The 18,993-nt window shown below is 40.9% G+C and overlaps 1 protein-coding gene across 3 annotated transcripts in view; it reads right to left on the bottom strand.

The window, feature by feature from the left end:
- Adcy8 (adenylate cyclase 8) overlaps positions 1 to 18,993 on the bottom strand; it is a 212,190-nt gene that overhangs the window by 90,473 nt on the left and 102,724 nt on the right. For all 3 annotated transcript variants that reach the window (XM_032916091.1, XM_032916083.1, XM_032916099.1), the window contains exon 5: positions 15,906 to 16,033. In XM_032916091.1, coding sequence (XP_032771982.1) covers positions 15,906 to 16,033 — 128 coding nt within the window. The remainder of the gene's footprint in view (positions 1 to 15,905; positions 16,034 to 18,993) is intronic.

The raw sequence follows: 18,993 nt of genomic DNA on the forward strand, positions 1-18,993 counted from the left end.
CTCTTAACACCAGTATCGAGTTTGTGTCTTACTCTGCTGATCACTGGCTGCATTCCCTTGGGAACTTATTTGATTGGTTTTTACTCCTTTTATCTGAAACTCTAAGATAATAGAGTTATCTTAGATAACAGAGAATAATAGCATGATTCTTAAGATTAAGTGGGATAGATAGATAGATAGATAGATAGATAGATAGATAGAGAACATGTGTGTCTAGAATACTTGGTTTCTGGTTGCAGATGAAGACCCAGCAACTAGGAAAGTAACTGGGTTTTCCTGTAGCCAGAGTCAATAAGCACTAAGCTGGTACCCCAGAGACTCCTTGTAAGAAAGTACACTGCCTGGTGTGACCCCCTGGGCAGGTAGCCTAGGCTGACCTAGAGGTTCAGTGATTGTAAAATGAGGCATGCTTGTGTTGCTGCAAGTCTCAAAGGGGAAGACAGATGTTAAAGTGATTTACTAATGAATATGAAGGAGTATTATACAGCATGCTGTGCTAATGTCATTAGGTAATTAACACTACACAGGAAGGCACTGGAGTGTCTTAATGAGAGAGAGATTTTTCATTTTCTTCTACAAGATGAAAGTCATAAGGACACTTAATATCTCCTCAGCTCATTGCCTCTATTTTGTTTGGGATTTGATTTAAGTAAAAGCTAAGAATAAAACTATGTAATGGATAGTGCATAGCACGGATCCTCTTTATAAAAAACCATCAATACAGCATATCAAGACCAGCTCTTGATGGAGGTCTGTGCATCTTGTCAGAGTTGACCCTGAAGTTATGGGCAGCACTTGCTTAGCTCTTCCATAGAGGATCCCCAGATAAGTTGTTCTGTATTCAGTCAGTCATAATGAAAGGACAATGATCACAGATCACAGCTCTCCTATATCATCAACATCCTATCTCTTCTCCATCAACTTGAGGCTTCTGAAGGCAGGAGCTATTCATGTTTTGTTAGTACAGCACTTACTATATAAAAATCACGTGTGTTCCAAAGTACTTATTGTGTTATGGACACAGCTCACTACCCTTCCTGCTTCACAATGCTGTGCAGTCTCAAGAGGACTCTAAGAGCCCAGAGAAGCTGCTGAAGTGTCTTAGGCCTGGCTATTTGGGAGAGGGTGTTGGCCTCCAAACCTGCTCCCTTACGACTGAACATGACAGACTCTATTCCTCACCGTAAGCTTCCATTTAAGATGTATTTTAAATAAAAATCCTCTTAATAATAAGGGCTATTATTATTGTTTGACAGCTCTGTGGACAAATAACCCAACAATCAATAAGTAGATTTCTTAGGGCATTTCTTGTGAGAGAACTATTAAGAGGAAGTGGTACAGTTTTATGAAAACAGATAAAGCCTTAGAATTTGACAATTTAAGCACTTCAAATGATTCTTCTTAGAAAAGAGATTAATCATTCTATAGAAGTTGCTGGAGGCCTGACAAGAATGGTGTGATAGTCATTGAGTTGTAAACCACGCTCTCTCTCTGTTGAATGGATGGTTACATGAGGGGTCTAACTTGGACAAAGCATCCCTTGTTTCACTGGAGTGAAGAACATTAGCTCCTTGGGTTTGGGATAGACATTGAACTTCCATGAGCACATGTCCTTGCTTAGTCCTGCTGAGATGCACAGAACGTACACTGAAGCTGAAGTCAGGGGCTTCCACTTGGTAACTCTGGGTCTTAGGACGGTGCCACTAATCTCTGAGTTTGTTTTCATAGATGTAAAGGCAAGGGGGATGAGACCTCTATAGGGCTGTAGAGATCGTTCATAAGACCATGTAAGGAAATGCTGAGCCAAAGTCATGCTGAACACTCAATATTAGCTATTACTAATTTCTCTAAATGCTAACAGCTTTTAATTAAATATTTTTAATCAGATAAATACAAAGCTGTGGACTCGTGACTCTAGTTACCTCTTCCTGCTAAAGTGATTCTCTTTACTTACATGAGAAGAGCTTTCAAGCAACCTAGATAGCTGGACAGGGATACACTTCAAGGTAAGATCTGACTATCTAGCTGCACTCCAGGCACCAGAGGAGAGGAAGGGATGGAAGGGAGCTCTTTATGGAGGTGAGCTACATTTGCTGAGGACTTTGTGGAATCTTTACAGTGACTTTGTGCCATTACCAGCACTCTATAAATGATGAAAAGGAGTCATAAGGGGTATACTGTGCAAGGTTGAACTTCACATCATGTCTGCAAGTCTGGTTACAGAACTCCATTCTACTGCTTTGCCTGGTTTCTTTCCAAGTGTGAAAAGAGGTACCCCAACTGCTAGATTCTGAGCAAGCCCAGGCTAACGCGCAGACAATGCGTCTTCTACCAAATAAACCCCCAGGTCCAATGGGGCTTATGAAAGATGGCTTTGGGCAGAGCTGCTGTTTCCTGAGGTGCTTTTAGGAGTTCCAGTGAGGCTTAGAGGCTCTCATCACGGTAGCCATGGAGCCAGCTGGACAATGCCTGAGCCATTCTTTGGTCTCTATTTGACAACAGCATTGCCTTATAAAATGGGCATTTTTCTGTCTCTGTAAAGGCTTAGAGGCCATCCTATCTCATCCTGGCATAGACATTGTAATTTGGGTCTCATTTAGGATTTCACTTTAACAACCACAGTGATGCAGAAAAGTTGATACTTGTGTTATAAATTTCCCTTTTACCAATGAGAAAATGGAAGCTCTGGCAATATTAGACATACCTTTTACTATTCATTATATCTTCATAGCTACTCCTGTACTACACATGGAGCTCATCCATTCTTTCTTTCAAGTGTCAAAGACATCTGCAACCACTGGTTGTAACCCAAGAAAACAAGTCATTTTGTGTATTCGTGGCATTTGCTTTTGGATGGTGCATTCTTTTTGCAGCTAAGGAAGCCAGAGCCGAAAGGAGTGAAGGATCACTCAAGGTCCTGCAGGTCTCCTGACTGATGGGACTCAGACACTCATGATGCTGCCTCCTAAGCCGAGTAAAGCCTGCGCACTTTATCTCTGTGTTGCTTCCTTTAGCTCCCACCTATCCCTGCTTCTGGGATAGGCAAGGCAATGGGGAAGGTCTCACATTGACCTTTTCTTTGAAACCAGATGGTTGAGGGAGGACAAAATGAGAGCAGTGATCCATTCATTTCTTTCCCTGTTCTTGAAGATGTGTGACACTCTCTCATCTTGTAAACACTGTGAGAGGCTTAGTCGAGGTGGGGGATTGTATACTGAAATTTGTCTTCCTTTGTAAAAATGTGTTGTTGTAAAAATATAAAAATAAAAATGGTATTGGGTCTTTTACCCTGCTTCGTCCAGCACTGCAGTGCCCCAAGATATCTGCTAGATATCTGGGCAGAAACATATCCCAAATTCGCCGCGGCGGCCCAGTTTCTCTTGCCACCACACACTTTCCTACACTCAAACCCTCACATAAAAGAACATACTGAAGGAATGGACTGGAAGAGCTTGAAGGGGCTTGAGACCCCATATGAACAACAATGCCAACCAACCAGAGCTTCCAGGGACTAAGCCACTACCCAAAGACTATACATGGACTGACCCTGGGCTCCAACCTCATAGGTAGCAATGAATATCCTAGTAAGATCACCAGTGGAAGGGGAAGCCCTTGGTCCTGCCAAGACTGAACCTCCAGTAAACATGACTGTTGGAGGGAGGGTGGTAATGAGGGGAGGATGGGGAGGGGAAGCCTAAATAAAAGGGGAGGGGGAGGGGTTAGGGGGATGTTGGCCTGGAAACCGGGAAGGGGAATAACAATTGAAATGTAAATAAGAAATACTCAAGCTAATAAAGATTAAAAAAAACGTACAACACAATAATCTTAGATCCAATTGATAAGATATAATTGTCCACTTGAACATACAAAGCCTGGTACCATCCATCCCTTGAGAACATTAATAACAACCTGTAAATACACAGAGCGGAATCTTTATGTCAGCCTCCATGTTCTCTCTGCCACGGCTTCTCCCTCTCTCTCCCTCTTCAAGCATGGTAAAAGACCAATACCATTTTTATTTTTTATATTTTTACAACAACAAAAATGTCTCAAGAAAATAGGGTATTCAGGATACTTAATTTTTATCCAGAAAGAGCACTATCTCAATGCATGTGGGAAGACATGGTATTGATAGGGATTACTATTTCTTTCCTTATGCCTCTTAGTAGTAATATTCTTCCCTTTTCAAAATGTCTGCACTCCCTGTAATTGCTACAGTAGGAATCATTCACCATAGGTGTGTGGGTCATATTGGCTTTATAGGGTAGCCTGCTATCTCAATATCTCCATTTAAAGCTCTAAAACTTTCTGAGTTGAGAACATGGCTTTTATAAGCAAACTTGGAAAGTTTTGTAGCATTATACTTTCGAAGATATATCGGGTAATAATGCAAGATAAAATCATATTATTTTTTATGATTTCATGTATGTATTAGTCAGCTCATGACGCTATAACACGATGATTCAGTCAGGAGCTGTAGTAAGAGATTTATTCCAACAGTTCTACCATCAGAGCTGCAGGTTGGGGGAGCCTGTTTTGCAGGGGAAGGTCTCCTGTTTTACAGATGGCGGTTCCTTGCTGTGTGTTGATAAGGTGGTGAGACTGGACCAACAGCTTTCTAGTATGCATTCTTATAAGGGCACTTGTCCATCAGGATCAATCTCCTTTAATCTATCGAGCTTCTAGAAGCCTCATCTTCAGGTACAATCATAATCGGGGTTTGGTTTTCACCATGTGCTCAAGAGGACATTCAATATGCTCTGGTGTGTTTTTAAATTAAATAATAAAACCCATTTTGAAAATCATATTATAAATTATATTTTATAATAAATGACTTCAATTGTTATTTGCCTTACAAATTTCTTAATACTTTTTATAGCAATGAAAATGACTGTAATAAAACTCGGACAAAAAATAACTTACAGCCCTATGAGAGGTGTAGCTTTAAAAAATTAGGGAGAATGGAGTCACTTACACATTTCTGTCCCGGAACCATAATCTAAGTCTCCCATTAGACACTGCAGATCCATGTATGTTTCACATACAAGAGTCAGGACACATCCCACAAAGATAGTTGCCTGTTTAATAAGAATGGGAAGGTTCCCCAGTGCTGCATATCTAAACTGGTAAAGTGATCTGGTTTAAACCTTCAGCTTGCCCTTTTGTTGGTTTTTAAAATGCCTTAGACATTTGACAATTCTGACTCTGACAGAGTGAGCACAGATCAAAGATCCATGAACAAATGCATTCTTTATTCTAACTTACATTTATCCACTAAGCTGGACACACACACACACACACACACACACACACACACTCACACACACGCACAAACTGTCTATATTTTTCTGTGTAGAGGTCAGAGATGAAACAAGGCTCTGATTGTGGATAAGAATTTCTTAATATGTGACTGGGTCTGTCTGTGACACCTGCTGCAGCCTCCCTCACATTTCATTAGAACTCTGAATTTGAAGGTCAGAGTCAGTGTCATGCTGAAAAATGTCTCACAATCAACTGTGGGGAACAGGCTATGAATTATAAAGTTTTTCCAATTACTGTGGTGTAAATGTCCTTCTCATGTCTGATTTGAAACTTCCAACTTGATGTCAACTGGCCCATTACATTTCTGCAAGTTTAAGGACTTGTTTCTATAAATAAACAGGCGTTAGCCCAACCTATTACTGTGTAACTGTCAGGACTCGGAGGGTCAATCATTCGCCTCTGTGTGATAAGCTGTGATCACTGCAAACTCCTTGAAGCTTGGAGTGGGCATTACAGACCCTATCTCCTTGCAGCTCTCTGCTCTGCTTGCTTCTGTTGGTTCAGAGACCTATAGTCTCTGTAAAAGAAACCAATTGCCCTAAATGTATTTCTGTCTGTTATTCTATGTATACTTGTGCAGAGTCACAGCATCGCCCAGTGCCATGTGCCACCAATGTAATCTATGGTGTCTAGTGGCTTCCCAAGTCTCTATTCTGCAGGAATAACAGAATTGTTCTAACAACTTTCCTGCCTTTTTGCTCATATCCTGGGTTCTGCCACTGGCAAGCTCTGTGTCATTTGTTTGGAGGTCATGTGCTTGGTTTTAGCCTATCAGAGCTCTGGTTTCACCAAGAAACTGAAAAAGACTTTCTCACATAGCTTCTCTGTTAACTGAAGTAAGGTGTGAAGGTTATAGAGTGTAAGGCCTGCAGATGGACAGTCCCTCCACATTAGCATTGTTGATGCTAAGTACTAGACAGGAGCTGAACAGCGCTCAGATAATTGAATTTAACAGGAGTGCAAGAACTAAACCAGAAGCTAACCATCAATAAAAAACAAACATGGGGTATAGAACTAAACCAAAAGGATGTGCATGGGGTGTTCTCACTAATAAGTGGATATTAGCAAAAAAACAAAAAACAAAAAAACAAAACAAAACAAAAAACAAACACAAAACAAAACAGGCTGAAGGGTCCAAGTAAGGACACCTCAGTCCCACTTGGAGGGAGAAGAAAGCAACCATAAGTGGGGAGGGAGGGAACGTGACCTGGTATTGGGTGAGAGAAAAGGACTGAAGTCCCGAGGGCTAGCAGAAAGAATGGAAAAAGTCGATCTTGGGTGGAAGGAGGTTGGGAGGACCCTTCAGAATGTACCAGAGACCTGGGAGGTGAGAGACTCTCAGGACTCTCAGGACCCTAGATGAAATGCCCTACACGTAATGGATGGGTTTGCTATCCCACAGTCGAAACTCTGAGGCATAATTCTTCCTGTCAGAAAGAAATGCACAGAGGGAAAGGGAGAAGAGCCTGAGGAAAAGAAGGTCCAGTAACAGGCCCCAAATGGGATTAGGCTCAAGGGGAGGCCCCAAGACCTGACACCATTACTGAAGTTATTGGGGCACTCACAAAAGGGACCTACCACAACTGCTCTCCAAAAGACCCAACAAGTAGCTGAAAGAGTCAGATGCAGATATTGCACCCAACCAATGAACAGAAGCTGCTGGTCCCTCTGGTTGAATTAGGGAAAAGCTGGAGGAAGCTGAGGAGGAGGGCAACCCTGTAGGAGGACCAGCAGTCTCAATTAACCTGGACCCCTGTGATCTCTCAGACACTGGATCACCAACCAGGCAGCATACACCAGCTGACATGAGTCTCCCAATACATGTACAGCAGAGGACTCCTGGGTCTGGGTTCAGTCAGAGAAGATGCACCTAACCCTCAAGAGACTGGAGGCCCCTGGGAGTTTAGAGGTCTTGTGGGGTGAGTGGGGCGGGGACAACTTAGTGGAGAAAGGGGGGTGGAGAGAAGCTATGGGATGTGGAGTAGTCAGAGGGTGGACTGGGAGGGGAATAAAATCTGGAGTGCAAAAATAAATAAAAAAATAGATAAATAAACAAAACAGGAGTGCAGGTTTATACTTGCTATTTAGATGGATAATGTCAATCTTACTTTGATTAAACTAAGTAACCCCTATCCCAGGGAATTAATGAGTTTCACTCTTGGGGCATTTTCAGTGAGGGTTAACTGTGGGAATATGTCCTGAATGTGGATGGCATCATCCCAAGTGCTAGGACCCCAAGCTGAATAACAAGAAAAAAGCTAGATAAGTACCAGAATGCATCTCTCTTGATCTGCCCAGATAGAATGAGCAGCCCATGCTCGTAGCACCCCTTAGCACCGGGCTTTTCCAGGAGGGATGGACTGCCAAACACACCCTTCTTCTCTTCAGTAGCATTCTGTCAGGTACTTCATCAAAACAATGAGAAAGGCAACAATGTAGTTGTATTCTGTGATGTTTTTGAAGAGGATGAGGAAGGGACTTTAGGAGGATGGAGAGATACACACAGCTGTGCATGTGTGTGTGAGAAAAACAGAGACACAGGGATAGACACAGAGACACAGGGATGTAGAGAAGAGAAAGAGCACTTCAGAGGAGGGGGAAGGTGTGGAAGCAGAAAGGGGAGGAAGAAAGGAGAAGCAGAAAGAAAGAGAAAGGAAAGGGCGTGGAGAGGCAGGTTTCAGAATTCTTGCTTAAGTAACAAGTAACATGATGATTCCTGCTTTATAGTCTGTGTCCTACCGTACTGCTTGGCAAAGCAACCCTACCACAAGGATTAGGACCTTTGCTCTAAATAACTGCTGGAAAAAGGCTGTTCCTACTTGGCATTCTGGAGTCATTTGTGCGGCTTTTTAGCAATTGCACTGAAAAGACTCTGCTCTGCAAATTTCATTAGGATTCATCAAGGACACTCTTTATAGGTTGTTAATAAAAGCATTGAGGTGAGAGGAGTCCAGTGTCAACTCTGGCATCTTCTCAGCTAATAAGATCCCCAGAATAGACCCAGGGTATGTCAGAAGGAGCCACCCGGGGCCACTTTTCAATCTATGTAATAGAAACTATTATTGAAGCCCATTTTAATTAATTTTATTAAAAGATGTGAATGAGATGGTATGGAATGATTCATTATAAAGAAAGTTATATTCCATCCCTGGCCCCTAATTAACTACCTCCCAGCTTGTTTCTAAAAATGTGTTTGCTATGACGTTATTTTGATTAGGGCTTATTCTCATGTTATTCTTGGACATTTACTGAGTTTTTCCATTAACATTAGTTCTGCTATTCCTTTTCTCCCAGGTATAGATATGAGGTCTCCTAAACTATTCATTGATATTTTACGTATTGATGGCAGACTCTGAGCACCAGGATCAATTGAATACAGGGCTGAGATGCAGATAGCATATTGGTAATGGTTATGAATGGCTCCAGATTGATAGTATTGTGCTGCCACTGACTAGTCATGTGACTCTTAGCTTTATGACTTCTGTGAGTCTTGTTTGCCTCACTGGCTGAGTGGAACTTATTTTCAAGTTGCCCATGAGTTGGCATGGGGTCATTCAGCAGCACTAGCTGTCTGTGGGATGACGCTGATTCCGACAATTGCTCTGACCACTCTGTCCAGTGTATGCTGTAGCCATGTAGAATGCTTCAGTATTTTGCCTGCCCATCCCACTTAATTCCCAGATTTTTTTTAATGAAGACAAAAGGAGTTAATATACACAAAAACGTTTCCTCAGTGCCTACATCCAAGAAAATCATTGGATAGAAGGCAAAATAAAGGAATGGATTCTGATAGTGTGTTGAAGTAAATTTCAAACCACTGGATCTCAGGCCCACCTGTGAGAGTCTATTAGAAATATTTCTATGATGCTGGATATATGGATATATGGCTCAGAAGGTAAGAATGCATACTGCTCTTACCGAAGAGTCAAAATTAGTTACCAGCAACCATGTATGATTGCTTGTAACTCCAGCTACTGGGCACCAGACTATTTCTTCTATTCAAAGGTGCATAACACCCACATATATAATTTAAAATAGATTAAATGGTAAAGCTCTTTCTGTTATGATGACATGCATGTTACCTATTTACCTATTTGGGTTTTTAAAGGAACACTCCAGTTGGAATCCAGTGATCTCTTTAGTAAAGTCATCTGTCACACTTTTAGTAAGAGGCAGAGATGGGAAAAGATGGGGTCTGCTGTTGCCAATGAAGAGCTATCCACTTTATGTGACATGTGCCTTATAATTCACATCTAGTTCAAGGAACATGCACCACAATCACATCTAGTAACAAATGTTCCTCTAATGCAGTGGGATCCTGACCAAAATCTTCAGAATAATGTCAATTAAAACATAAATATAATGTCATCATGATATCTAAGCATTATGCCTGAGTTGACACCTGAGATGCCAATTCCCAGTCTTACCACTCTCTCCTATTTATTTTAAAATAATTTCCTTATGCTTTGTTCTTTCTCCTAATTTGGTAGAAAAGTATCTCTAAACCATTTCCTTCAGCCAGAGTCAACTCCAGAGAAAGTTATTCCTATCCATAGTGAACTTTTGATATCTATTTTGGACTCTGTCATTTTCCTACATTGCCTGGGATTTAATATTGTCTGTAGCATATGTCTGAGTGTTTCTTGTACTAATCCCATTTTCGAGTTTAGAATACTAGTGACCAACAAGGCCCTCTTCATTGTTGGCACACATTCACGTGTGTGTGTGTGTGTGTGTGTGTGTGTGTGTGTGTGTGTAAATAAAATCAAAGCTTACAAATATACATATACAGCTTCACATGTAAGCACATCACATGTGTGCATGTGTCTATATACATACACAGACATACTCATATATGTGCATACACATACATGCACACCTACAACTTTTACCATTTCTTTTCCATTAATTTATTTATTCACTTTACCTCCTGACACATCCCCTTATTCCCTCCATATTTCCTCTTCCCCTCCCTTTCAACTCTGAGGAGGGAGAGGTTCCCACTGGGTACCAACCCAGCCAGGCACCTCAACTTACTACAATCACATCCTCCCCCATTGAGGCCAGACAAGTCAGACCAGTTAGTAGAATAAGTTCCAGAGGCAGGCAACAATCAGGTAAGCCTCCGCTTTACTTGTTAGGGGACCCACATGAAGACCAAGCTGCATATCTCATATCTGCTACATAGGTGTGTGTGTGTGTGTGTGTGTGTGTGTGTGTGTGTGTGTGTGTGTGTGTGTGTGAGTGTGAATTTATAACCCTTGTATGCTTTTTGGTTCAGTCTTTGGGAGCTCCCAAGGGTCCAGGTAGTTAACTCTGTTGGTTTTCTTGTACCAGAGACCTGAGATTGGGCAGGCTCCAGGGAGTCTATGAGGGTGACTCTAGCTGAGACTCCTAGCAGTGGGGTATATGGAGTCTGATGTGGCTACATCCTGTAGCCAGCCAGGACTTCCAGTAGAGAGATAAGGGAACCAACCCACCCACAAAACCGCCAACCCAAAATTTTTCCTGCCTACAAGAAGTACAGGGAAAAAGAGAGACTGAGGGAATGGCCAACCAGTGACTGGCCCCACTTGAGATCCCTCCTATGGGCGAGAGCCAATCTCTGCCACTATTAATGATACTCTGTTTTGCTTGCTCTACCTCGCAGCTGAATGAAGCAGATACAGAGACCCACAGCCAAACGAGATAGAACTTGGGAAGCCTTTTGGAAGAGCTGGAGGAAGGATTGAGGCACCCATTGGGAGGGGGCATAAGGACCCACAAAAACTTTTACCATTCTTGATTGTTATAATGGCTTATTCTTCATACCTCTGTCTCCAAAGGAAAAAATTTGATTCTTTTATTTGTTTGTTAAAAGGCCTACTATGTAGCTACCTCTGTAAAGCAGATGAAATTCTTTTTCTGTTTTTTTTTCCAACAGAAGAAATTTATAGTAACACATTCTGATTACATGTGTAGTATAAACAAAACCTGAATATTCCCTGCCAATAAAAATTCAGAATCAATTTCTTTCTAAACTGTGCATTTAGGGACAAAATTGGGCCATGCACTGCTTGGTCAGGGTCAAATTGAGTTAAAGGGGTGATATATGTACCAAATTGGGAAACTCATCTTTGGGAGAATGTTCCAGAAGAAGGAATGCTTCTGAATGCTATTTCTTCCAAACAATCCTGCATCAGGGATGCGGTCTGGGGATACCTAGAACTCAAGCAGCCACTTCTAGTCATGTGTTATATGTTTCTCATCACCTTCTGGAGACACCTTTGATCATAGGGTGACAGCCACTCCTACCTTAGCTTGGTAGATGGAGCAAACAAAGACCAGTGTGGTTTGGATCAAGGTTACAAAACCACAGTTCTGTCTTCAGTGGTCACTAATAAGAGTGCAAAGAGTTAGGGGAACTGGAACAATGGAGCTCTCTGGCTCTGAGTATTTTACTGCAGTTGTTGTTGTTGTGTGTGTTTGTAAGATATGTGCAAGTGTGGCACATTTGTGGCATTGCACCTATCAGGAGGTCAGATTATAGCTTTATGGAGTTGCAGCTCCCAGGAATTGAACTCAATTCACCAGGTTTGCAAGGTATTCCTTTAGACACTGCAATATCTAGCCAGTTCTCTCTCAATTACTTTGATAGTCTTGGCCCTTGCCTGTGAATGTTTAAAGTCAGATTTACTATATTTTATTACTTGTTTTCATTAACAGACACCATTTTATGTACTTAACTGTTTTGCAACAGTGCTTTGGATTATGTATATACCATGGAATGGTAAAAACTAGCTAATTGCGTATTTTACCTTATGTGGGTTTCATTTTTATAAGCATTTTTCAAGATACAATATGTAATTGACCACAGTCACAATGGGTGTGCAAGGTCTCTTAGGGTTATTCTTAAAATTGAAAATTTCCACCCTTGAACTATAACTTTCCAACTGTTGTTCTAATCTCTGCTCCTGGGAGATCAGCTTTCTCAGAGATAACATTTATGAAACCCTGCATCATTAGTCTTTTGATCCTTGACTTATTTCACCTAATCTAATGCCTTCCAGACTTATCTATGTTGTTAAATTTCACAGCTCTCCCTTTTTAGGGATCATTAGTCAATCTGTGTATGTATGTGTGTGTGTGCATAAATCACGTTTATGTGAAGTTCATACACATACAAACATACATACACATATACATTTTCTAGTTGGATCACACACACATAGGCACACACACACATTTCTGTTGGAATAAGTGCTTTGAGGTAGAATAAAACAAATGCATCATATGCAAATGATAAATTGGTAAACAGTAATCACTTCTTGATAAAGCTAGTAACTTGGATTCTCTTTTATATGCACAGAAGTGTATTTTCAGCATCTATCTCCCAGAGTGAAAATACTTGGCAGAAGGAGTGGGGATTCTAGAAGCCTGAGTCAATTACAACCACAGCTTGCTGAAATCCAGTGCTTCTTTTCATTCCTCTGTGCCATGATTTCTTGTTAACTGAAGAATTAATGCTGGACCTCAAGTCTCCTACATTATAATCAAGGAGTTCTTTGGGTATTAATAGGCTCTGAGTCATGTAGTTAAAAAAATATGCAATGTGTCTTATCCTCAGGAAGTAAAAGTGATACTTAATAAAAAGAATGGAAGAGAACACCCTTGAGTCATTTCAACTTATCTAGTTTTACCTCACACTGTGCAAATCCAAAGCTCCAGAGTGGCCTTAAATTGGCCATTAAAAGGGTCAGGGACAAAGTTCTTTGCAGAAAGAGACATGAGAGTAAATCGAGCATGCTCCATTTTTTCATGATGCTCTCATTGCAGCATGTCTTCATAAGACCAAGATAGAAGTTCTTATGGAATGTTGACAGTATGTTTTATTATTTGAGTGTGAGGTTTGTATAGGTATAAGTCACAGACTTTCAGTGCTGATAGAGACGTCAGTGAGGTCTGGTCTGGTCTCACAACTGGGTTTCTAGGGCTTTGCACAAGTCTCACTCATGGAAAAGCTTAATAAACATTTGCTTACATAATTACTGACTGGCTGACAGGAAAAGCACTACATAGCTGCTTAATTGTGGAGATCTCTGGATATCTGTCTCATTGCCCCTTAAGACCCATTAAAGTGTAAAAATGGATCCTTGTTTAAAGGCCAAGAGTCTCAAGTGTCCAAACGAACAGTTAACTCACCACAGTTTGACCTAAAGGAAACTTCAGGTTTGAGCCTATAGCTCATTTGTCTAGTCTGTAATGGAGAGAACGTTCATGCTACAGAAGATGGAGAAAAATGGAATTGGCATTGGCAATCTCTCTGCCCATGAAGACTCCAGTTTCTGTCACAAAAATCACAGCAAACACTATTTGCTCCTATTTTACCTCATGACCCATTGATTCTTCTTCTTAAAATTATGGGAATATTAAAAAATTTAAAAAATTTGATCATGAGAACTGTTACATTTTTGACTTGATAGTCAAAGACTGGCAGGGTTGGGGTAGGTCAGATGACATGAAAAGCAAGTGGCAATTGTATAATTTTATTAGATGGAAAAGGCTTTATTTTTAGTTATGCATATGTGTGTATATTCATGTGTGTGTGTGTGTGTGTGTATGCCTGTGTCCATGTATGTGTTCATATGTGTGTTTGCATGTACATGCATGTATATGTGGTTGTGTGTGCTGGGGTGTGTGCACATAAGTGTGAGTGCCTGTAAAGGTCAGAAGAGGTGGTTTGATCCTCTGGAGCAGAAGCTACAGGTGATTGTGAGCAGCCCAAGGGGAGTGGTATGAGAACTGAACTTGGATCCTCTACAAGTATTGTTTGTACTCATAACCGCTGAGCCATCTTCCAGACCTTCTTACAATTTTCTTACCGTGTGATAAATGGCATGGCCCTCACTGAAGGTTACTGCTAGGATGGACATGTGGTCTCTGCTGATGGAAAGATATTGAAGAGATTTAGAAGAATTCTAAATTTCTAGTTTCTTTTCTTCTTACTGGCATATAATATGGTAGCTTTCATGGAGTCCTGGATGTATATAGGAGCCTTCTATAGAATTTTTATGAATCTACTTCTACCAGTGAGCTGGTCTGCCTAGGAGCTAGGACAGTGAACTACTCCTACAGGGTTAGAGAGTATGGCCAAATAATAGGATAATATTGGATATGGCATCAAGGAGTGATAAAGTTCCTAGACTTCTTTACACCTGATCCTCACACTCCTTCCTTTTTAAGTAAAAGAGTGAGAATTTAACATTGCCCAGAAAAGGTAGGAATCCCAGTGTTTGGTCTAAAGTCACCCAGACCCAAGACTTCTGCATCTGTCCTGATTGTCCATGTCCTTGTGCTGCTGCACCTGGTGTAGTTGGAGTCTTCTGCTTTTTGGTGGAAGATGGGTTCCATCAGATACATATCCTAATCCTTGTTGTACACAGTCCAGCAGAAAGGCCTGCAGCCCACAAACACAAAAGCTGGTCATCTTTGTCACTTAACTTACTCTTGGAAATAGTGCCCATGTCACCAGGAGCTTATCGAAGTATTTTTTAAATACTGGTTTCACAGGGAAATTTCATGCCAGATTTTGTGTGAATATGGATTTCTAGTTCCTTTCCTTTGAGGAACTAGAGTTGTCTATGCAATCTTTTACATGCCAGTGAGAAGTATCAAGTTTGGTGTTATATTTTGACAAACTCTCTGTTTCTACTGGCTTTGCTTCATCTACTCTAATTGCACCTTGAAAACCCCATCTCCCTAAATGCAATGGTTTTTCAAGGCCTCTCTCTTTCCAATACTATTCAAGAATGTACTATTCAGAGGTTCTGTAACCATGGTGGAATCTCAGTGCGAATTATGACAGGGATAAACTTTTGTCACAAGGCCATACAATTTAACTCTAGAATCTTCCAATCCTCAAACTCCTCCTTTGATTAGAATACTGGACAAGTGTGTTGACAAAAGCTGAAAGTACATCACATGCAAAAAGCCAGTGCTAACTGATATTCAGATGCAGTTGGATCAGTGTCCTGTGGGCTCTGGCTTTTACCCATTGATAGGTCAACCCTGCTCTTTATACACCAGACCTCACTAGTTGCAACTCATCTTGATTTGCATACATGCCTATGTTCTTTTCAGAGCTTCATACACTCTAGCCTCATCATCCTGCTGATGTCTATGTGGAATATATTTCACACAACATCTTAGATACCTTCACCCTGGGCATCTTCTCCATGAATCATCAGGTCTTTCTTTTAACCTCCCCCAAATCCTGGTTTTTATTCACAGAGCTTACTGTACTGCACTGAAATTGCATGTGCCTGTCTCCTGCTCCGCTCTCCGAAGAGAATTTGTTTATCTTTTTGTCCTCATTGTGATGTCCTCATTTGTGATTCAGAGTTTCTGAACAAGTGACCAAAAGTGAAGTGTGATTGTTAGACAAGAAGACCAACTTGTATGGGAGAAACAACAGATATGCAATATTTGTGAAATAAGGCAAGGCATTAACCACATTCCAAAAATTTCAGTGAAGAATGAATGGAGCCATGTATGTACTCACACACACTGAGGCCTCAAGTACCATGGAGGCCATTACAACTTACCTGATAGTTTTGATCATGCTGAGGCCCATTTCAACACAGCAATGAGCATGGTCCTGGCGGGGCTCAGGCAGTCCTGACACACAGTAGTAGCAGTCCCCCAGGATTTTAATGCGAAGACAGTGATGCTCCTGAAAGGAACAGAGTGGCAGGGAAAGGACCATGTCATCAGGAGGACCAGATCATCAGAATGCTCAGGAAAAGATGCAAATGGAGTCAAGTGCTCTATACTTCAGAGTCAGAAACCCCCAATGTTAGAACATGTTTTACAGTTTCTATAGTTTGGATCTGAAATGTCCTGCAAAGCTCTGGGTAGCAAACTCTTGGGCCACAGCTTGGTACTTTGTGAGGTGGTGGAAACTTTGAAGAGGTGTGGTGTATGTGGGGGATCTGGATGCAGAGCCAGATGCCATGGACTCCTGAGCCCACTTGAGGAATATTGATTGGGCTATACACAGCCCTAGATCTAAAGAGGCTACCTCCAAACTGGTGAGACAGAACAAAGGACCCAGACCTAGAGCAATGTTAGCTTCCTCTGTTTTCAGGAAATCCATGCTGGGTGATCAAGCCCCCTCCCCTACAAGTCACATGCAATCAAATTAGATTCAGGAGTTCAGAGGGTGTAATGCCTCCCTTGGCCCTTGATTATGTAACTGCAGCCTTATTGGCTGAAAAATTGTATATAAATTTTGTACTGAATAATAAAAGTTAGATCTGACCCAGATTCTGGTCTCTGGGTCTGAAATCTCTGTGGGCACCATGTCCACTTTCCCCCCATTTCTCAGTCCTGGTTCTGACAGCTAGCACCCAAAAGATGTAGTCAATGGTTTTCTAGTCCGTGGGTGGGTGTACTGTTAATGTGAGACCACTCTACCATGAGATCTTTTTGTTGTCAGCCTCCATGAGATTAGTGGTTTGAGGCTCATCATAGGTCAAAGCAATAGGGCCAAACAATCATTGTTTGATACTCAAAATTGAGGCAAAATATGTATTTCACCCATGAATTAATTAGTCACCTCTGGTATTGTGTTACAATTTGAGTAACTGCATGAAATGGTTTCTTCAGGTACATGGTTTGGACTGAGTATCCTCTGACAGGCCTTCTAGGGCTGAGCCATAGAGAGCTATGACTTCCGTGGTAGGGGAATGTCTTTGGACAACAAGGTCTCACTCAGGGCTAGAAAAAGGAGTTGTATATAGAAATGGTCTCACTGAGCTGGAAGTTCAGTAGACAACCTGTGAAATACCAAGATGAAAAGATGAAAAGTGCTGTGCTGATTTCTAATGTAAGCAGTTTGGTAACTATTGAATACAAGTTAAAAAAAAAATAGGTGGGCAGAAATTGACTCTGATGCTTCTATAACTGGGTCAGATTTTCAGAACCTTCCCAACTGCCCAGGTTAGCACAGAGACATCCTATAGGTTTTGGTGTTGTGAATACCCGACTCCTAGATGGTTTTTAGGAGCTTGAGGTTCCTGTCTATTGACTAATAATAACCAAGTTATTACTTTTATAAGAGAGCTATTGATTAAGTCTGATCAGATAGAAGGAACTGGGGGTCTTTCTGTTTCTCCTAGAATCTCTAGAGTACAGCAGCTAGATTATCTTGCCCACTAGTGTTAGTGTCTAGGATTATGAGCCCACAGGACCATTATTAAAAATACCAAAAGGCTCAGGATATTGTCATAGGGTACTTTTGTTTTATTTTATTTTATTTATTTATTTATTTATTTATTTATTTTGCAAAATCCATCAAGGAACTACTTTTAAATTTTGTCAAGTTTTAAAAACAATAGTAAAAATTCTATCAGCTTGGGACCTTCTCATAAAACAAAATTGTCAAAAATGCACCCAAGAACGAAAAACAGAAACATTTTTTTAGCAAACCCCTGAAAAGACCAATGGAAATGCTCTCATCTAGTTATGGCATCCAAAACCTGTAATTCTTGCACTCAGGAGGTGGAAGAAGGAAAGTCAGGAATTCAGGTCAGCTTTGATTGCATACTGAATTTAAGAATAGCATGGGACAAATTAGACAATACCTCAAAAAGCCAAAGGAAAAAAGAGGAGGAGGAGGAGAAGGAGATTCTCTACTAGCCCTATTCCCCTGAAAGAGCAAATATTTCAAGACTTAAAAACTAGAAAGATTTACTCTTAAAGAAAACACCTAAATGATTTCAGCATGACAGGAGTCACACAATGCTGTTCTTATCTTGGTGACTACTCTTTTTTCTACTCTCATGCCCTTGAGCTAAATTTTTTCTGAAAGTCTAGGCTTTTTACATGAGACACAGTATTTGTTTTATGATCCTGGTTTGTTTTGGTTAACATAATGATCTCCAGTATCATCCATCTTTCTTTTCCAAATGTCATGATTTTACTATTCTTTACAACAGAATAAACTTCTACCTTCTACTGTGTGTTTTCATTCTCTCTCTCTCTCTCTCTCTCTCTCTCTCTCTCTCTCTCTCTCTCTCTCTCTCTCCATGTTAATTTATAGAACATAAATTTAACCAGGAGATAAGGAGTGGAAGAGATACATCACTTTAGTCTTCTGAATATATATATATATATATATATATATATATATTCATTCTTGATCTGCGCCTATAATGGTTCCTTTCTTTGATTTGCAGAACACTGAGGCTGAAAGAAGGCAGGGACTGTTGGTTCTAGGCATGAACAATCACTTGGGGGAGGGAAGAGTGTATGTGACTTGGGCTGGTGAAAATCTAGCGCTAACAGCCTCAGATGCAGAGGTTGCCTCCCTCCTGGCTACAGTGAAGGCTGAAAAGAAAGAGATTGGACAGGAAATACTTTGGTCTAAGATTCCGTTTTATCTGTATGACAGGTTTGCTAGCTTCATTATTTCACATAACATCCTGGAAACACTGATAAGTGAGTTTTAGTTCTCTATATATGACAAGGTCAAAAGAATCTATCTTGTCCTTAATGCATAACAGAGGACACATGGCCATCCCTTAGCAGTGTTAATGACAGCTGATGCTTGGGGATAGCCAACATACTGCTTCTTATCATTCACTTTGGGCCTCACACATACAGGATGAATAGCTGTCACCTCTGCTTTAT

Source organism: Rattus rattus, chromosome 1 (assembly GCF_011064425.1).
Source record: "Rattus rattus isolate New Zealand chromosome 1, Rrattus_CSIRO_v1, whole genome shotgun sequence".
NCBI classification, from domain to species: Eukaryota; Metazoa; Chordata; class Mammalia; order Rodentia; family Muridae; genus Rattus; species Rattus rattus.